The sequence below is a fragment of the Zingiber officinale genome, chromosome 2B (assembly GCF_018446385.1).
Source record: "Zingiber officinale cultivar Zhangliang chromosome 2B, Zo_v1.1, whole genome shotgun sequence".
NCBI classification, from domain to species: Eukaryota; Viridiplantae; Streptophyta; class Magnoliopsida; order Zingiberales; family Zingiberaceae; genus Zingiber; species Zingiber officinale.
Window position 1 is genome coordinate 118372222 of NC_055989.1, and position 5444 is coordinate 118377665.

General features: G+C 46.3%; 1 protein-coding gene across 1 annotated transcript; it reads left to right on the forward strand.

Annotated features, from left to right (window-relative positions):
* Nucleotides 1-888: 888 nt before the first annotated feature.
* On the forward strand, nt 889-2348 carry LOC122048604 (uncharacterized acetyltransferase At3g50280-like). Its single transcript, XM_042610152.1, has one exon. The coding sequence runs from the start codon at nt 889-891 to the stop codon at nt 2248-2250; it is 1362 nt and encodes a 453-aa protein (XP_042466086.1). The 3' UTR covers nt 2251-2348.
* The last annotated feature ends 3096 nt before the right edge of the window (nt 2349-5444 follow it).

A 5444-nucleotide genomic window follows, 5' to 3' on the forward strand; every position in this document is an offset into this window, starting at 1 on the left:
TGCTAGAAATTTTTGCTATTGGATAAGTCAATAATAATGCGAGATTGATATACTTAAAATGCCACCCAAAACTATTGGTCAACCTCCCCCTTGCCTCCGATTCCTCTTGGTTTCACCGACTCTTTTCCTTTCTTGGGTTGTCTATTTTATTTGGCTAGTATTAAGCAAAAAGGTAACCTGTGGCTTGCAAAGTCATCTTGAAGACAACTTGGCGTAAATGCCAATAGAGGCAAGTCTTGTGCGGCATACTAGTTGATGCATTTTCCTCTAAACGTCATAAGGAAGGTATTATTTGTAAACTTATTTTAATCTATGATTATATTTTCCACATGTATGGTTTTGTTGTTTTGGGATGCACGTAATCTTTTTAAGAAAATAGTTTTTAATTTTTGCTGTGTATTTTATCATAAAACATATGTAATTTTTTATGTAAATCCTAACAAATGATAACCTAAGTGAGTCGGCAATCGAATTGGCAAAATAAACCAACTTATTATAGGAATCGGTCTTTTAACAGCCTCGCGTGACACTGATTCCTTATATTGCTTTCCTTTTCCTCCGCTCATGCATGTGTCCTTATGCCAAAAGTCCATAATTTTGGCAAATTCAGACTCAAGGCTTTATAGGATCCTAGCTCACAAATTGATCGTGCTCAATAAAAGTAGACTCAAGATAAAGTACACACCTTTTAGTAGACACCTTTTATTTAAAATATGTACACACCTTTTAGTAAAACGCCAGCTATAATTGTTATAATATATAAAATAAATAAGCGGGCTTTTAATACTTTTCAAAAATGGAGCTGCTCATTTTTTTTCTTGATTGTTTATTGCCGACAACATGTGTATAAATAGATTTTCCTGCGCCGTGCTCCCCAGCAGATCGAGAATGGCGGAGAGCAGTGACGTACGCATCCTTTCCAAGTCCACAATCCGACCATCCCCACGCCCCTGTGAGGAAGACGGCGGTCGCCTGATCCATCTCACTCCCTGGGATCTCACGTTGCTCTCCATCGACTACATGCAAAAGGGAATCCTCTTCCGCCGTCCGCCAACGCAGGACTCCGACGCGACGACCTTCACCATTTCTCGACTCCGCGATTCCTTCACGGCCACCCTCGACCGATTTTTTCCCTTGGCCGGCCGCCTCGCCGTCGACAACCTCGACACTTCCCCTCCTTCTCTTTCCATCTCCCTCAAGTGCAACGACGAAGGAGCCGACTTCATCCACGCGTCGGCCCCAAGTGCGACCGTCTCCAGCATACTCCACTCGCTCTATGTGCCCCCCGTCGTGCGCTCCTTCTTCCCCCTTAACGGCGCTATCAACTACGACGGCCGCTGCCTTCCGCTGCTCGCCGCCCAAGTCACCGAGCTCGCCGACGGGATCTTCATCGGTTGCACCCTCAACCATGTCGTGGCCGACGGCACCGTCTTCTGGAACTTCTTCAACTCCTGGTCTCAGATCTGCAGAAGCGGCGGCGGTTGTCCCGAGGTCAGCACTCCCCCGGCCTTCGACCGCTGGTTCCTCGACTCCTGCAATCCACCGATCCGTCTCCCGTTCGGCGGCGAGAGCGATTTCATCAATAGGCCTGTCTACCCTCCCGTGGAGGAGTGCGTCTTCCACTTCTCAGCGGCGGCGGTGGCCAAGCTCAAGGCTAGGGTGAACGCTGAGATGGGGACCGGCGGCCAAATCTCCTCCCTCCAGTCTCTGCTCTCGCTCATCTGGGTGTCCGTGACTCGGGCGCGTCGCCTCGATCCTAACAAGGAGACGTCGTACATGATTTCCATCGGATGCAGGGCAAGGTTGACTCCCCCACTGCCGGAAAGTTACCTTGGCAACGCGGTTCACATAGGCGCGACGCAGAATGTGACAGCGGGGGAATTGCTGCAGCGCGGTCTTGGCTGGGCGGCGCGGCAACTCAACCAAACGGTTGCTTTGTTCAAGGAATCTTTGGTGCGAAGTTGCTTGGCGGAATGGGTGGAAAAGCCATCGTTCAGTTACGCATCCACGTTCAAGTCGGAGGACATGTTGACGGGTGGTTCTACGAGGTTCGATGTGTACGGAAATGACTTCGGGTGGGGGAGGCCGGTGGGCGTGAGGAGTGGAGCAGGAAACAAGGGGGACGGGAAGGTGACTGTGTATCCGGGGCCTGAGAAAGGGAGCATCGCGGTGGAGTTGTGCTTTTCGCCCCAGACGCTTAGTGCATTGGTCAAGGACGAGGAGCTGATGCGCATGGTCTCCTGCATTTAGCAAGTCTGAAAGTTACTCCTGCAATTGGCAAGGAGGAAGGTTTCCTTGAAGTTAATTAATAAGAATGGAGAGCGTGTGATCTCATGCCAGATTGATACTTATTTCACGTGTGAATTATTTTAAGTGCTTAATGTTTGATACGGTGCTGAAGAGGGCCATCAAACAAGGGCCAAAGGAGAAAAGGCAGCTAATGTGAAGGTCAAAATTAAAAATGATCAAAGGCTCTTGTCGATCGATCGGGTGTGACTATCAGTAGCCCCCGGTCCATCGGGCGAGGATGCCAAATGGTCATCCTCCAACAGCAGGCAACTAGAGTTAAGAGGTAAGCGCCAAACGACAAGCAACAAGCTTCTAGTTCTTGCCGATCGAGTGGTAAGGTCAGTCGAACAAAGGTAATCATTGACAGTCGGGAAGCAAAGAAAGGGATAGGCCAGTAGCTCCGAATGGTATGACGGAACGGGGACAGCCCGTTCAAGTGGTATCCGATCAGTCAATAGTGGAGCCCACCTACATATCTCCTCGTATTCTTTTGGAAGTTTGTGACGTTGGCAATAGATCATGTCAAGTATACAAATCATACTTTAGAAGCTTCTAGCGTATCACATAAGATATTTGCATGTCTATTTAAGAAAGTGTGTCAGAAATACTTTTTGACTTGTCTTTTCTTAGAATACTTTGGAAAATGTGCATCCACTTTGAGATGTATGCACAAGCGATATAGTGACACTCTAAAAGGAGATCTCCATTTACAAGCAGAAGTATGAGATGCTTCACGGTTGAACACGCTTTTGTTACAGCATACTTACTGCTCTTCTTCTTTATTTACATGGATCACTGACTTGAGGATCGGAGGGCCAACATCGGGGACCCCCTCCCTAGCCCAATACTAACGCTCTCAATTTTGCACGATAGCGTGGAGTCTTCTCTGAGTCAACCCCAAAGCTACCTCCCCAACTAATCGTTTTCTCAACTTTCAGACATGATCATATTTGGCGCCGTTTGTGAGAACTATACTTGAATCTGAAACGTAAAGATGGAAGATGTTGGATGACTTACTATGCTAACTCTAACACAATAAGACTTGGAGATGTTGATACAAGTCCAAGCTGCCAAGATGGTGGAGTAGCAGCAAACAACAATCGACTGCCAAGCAAACAACCTTGCAGCGTCGATGACAGGACAAGTTGATCTTAGAGCCTGAGCGGAAAACCCCGTCATTCGCAAGCCAAACAACAAGTCGATCAAAGCCTTCTGAGAGGCACCGAATGCGTCGATCCCCTATCATCGGGCATTATTTCGCATACCCTCGGAAGAGGAAGGCTGAGCAGAAAAAACACAAGGATCCTCCTCAAAAAATGTGTCCACTCGGGATGAGCAAAAAAGCAAATCATTCCGACTCGATGACTCACTCGAACGAATCAACAAGCAGGTCTCCTAAGAAATCCTTGACGATCAGTTGTCACCTCATTATAGGCCTCTGATGATTGGAGAATACACCGGGTCAACTGATCTCGAAATCATCTTATTAAGTTCAACAACATGGCAACACTCTACCAGTACACGGACGAAGTCAAGTGTCGAGTATTCCTCACCACGTTCTCTAGTTTGGTGCAAAGATAGTTCAAACGTCTACTGATCAGGTCCATCTGTTGGATCGAGATGCACATGAGAGGGGGGTGAATCACGTGTCTTAAAAACTTTTCAAAAATTAAGTACCCAGTGGAAAATTAAAGCGGAATGAGAACACAAGAAAACACAGGAGGTTTTACTTGGTTTGGAGCCTTCGATGATTCCTACTCCAAGACCTAGGTCCCGCGGACATATCGATGGGTAATCCACTAAAATCCTCTTCCAGTACCTCTAGAAGAGGGAATCGAGTACAAAGAAGATCGGTGAAGTGCAACAGACTATACTTCCCGTTTGCATAAGTTAAGTACAATAAAAATGTTACCGACACTTAGGATCAAAGTGACTTGTTCATGTATCGATGTCGATCTATCAGTCGTGATCAGAAGTCCTCATAACAGTTGTAGGGCGCAGTAGCTTCTTAGGAAGGTGCTCAACTCAGAAAGCTTGGGGTAGAAGTAGTGGAAAAGGCGGGGCAAAAGGGGAATGTCGTACACACAGAATAGTATCACCACCCCGCATAATAACCTAAATGAATTAGGAACCAATTGGTATAAGGGAATGTGAAAATACTGATAAACTTTAGAGAAGAAGGAATGTATGGGGAAGCTCAGACCGATGCAAAATTGATCATTGAAGAAATGGCGAAAGTCGTCTAGAGGCATATGAGGGTGGGCATAGGCAAAAGGAATGATCATTTGGTAATCATGGGGAAAATGATATGTTAGTTTCATTTGATCGACCTCATTACTGTTAAAATCATACTCGGTGGAGGTATACCACAACCCAGGAATAGGTGGGCGTGAGGAAGGAGAACGTGCCATGGAACAAAGGTTGGAAATAGAAGATCAAAAGGGGGAAAGGAGGAGCTTACTGGGAAAGGATCGCTGGCAACGAGCAAAAGCAGAAAATGAGAAGACGAAGGCGACACAGTGAACAAAAAAGAGAACAAAGGATTTAAAAACCTTGGGGGTGCTTGCCCTGAGCCGTCTCATTCAGTGCTTTGGAAAATGAGGCTTAATCTTGACCGTTAAATTCGAAAAGACAGCTATCGCATTAGATCCCAATAGTCATCTGCCACTTCACACATACAACGGTCGTGGGTGGCGACACGTGGCACTCAACTATAGGAGGTATTAATGAGGGATGCGAGTGAATGATTAAAAGGCATGGCTGGCATGCTTTACATTAATAGGCAGAGATTTGAGTAGTTTCTAAGAAATCAGGGTGACGTCGGCAACAATTAACAGGCATTGAGCAGGGGCGTTGCTCGGAAAGGAAAATCAAAAGATGTGGAAAAATGACTAAGTGTTATACATGTCGATGCTGAGCGACATCCCGCTTGGAAGAGGAGTGGTCAATCAAGGAAGATATAGCAAGGAAGTTAACAAGTGGCCGAATGTGTCGATGTTATAGCCAAGTGGTGGCTCTAAATCCTAGTACGCCCAGTAAGGGAGAATTTAGCTTCTTGATGAGTAAAAGGAACTATGAAAGCCGAGCAGCGACTCTAAACCCTAGAGTTCCAGATCGGGAAGAGAGCAGCTTCTTGAAGAATAGTACAAATATTG

Coding starts and splice junctions, on each gene's coding strand:
- LOC122048604 (XM_042610152.1), top strand. CDS start 889: ATGGCGGAGAGCAGTGACGTACGCATCCTTTCCAAGTCCACAATCCGA.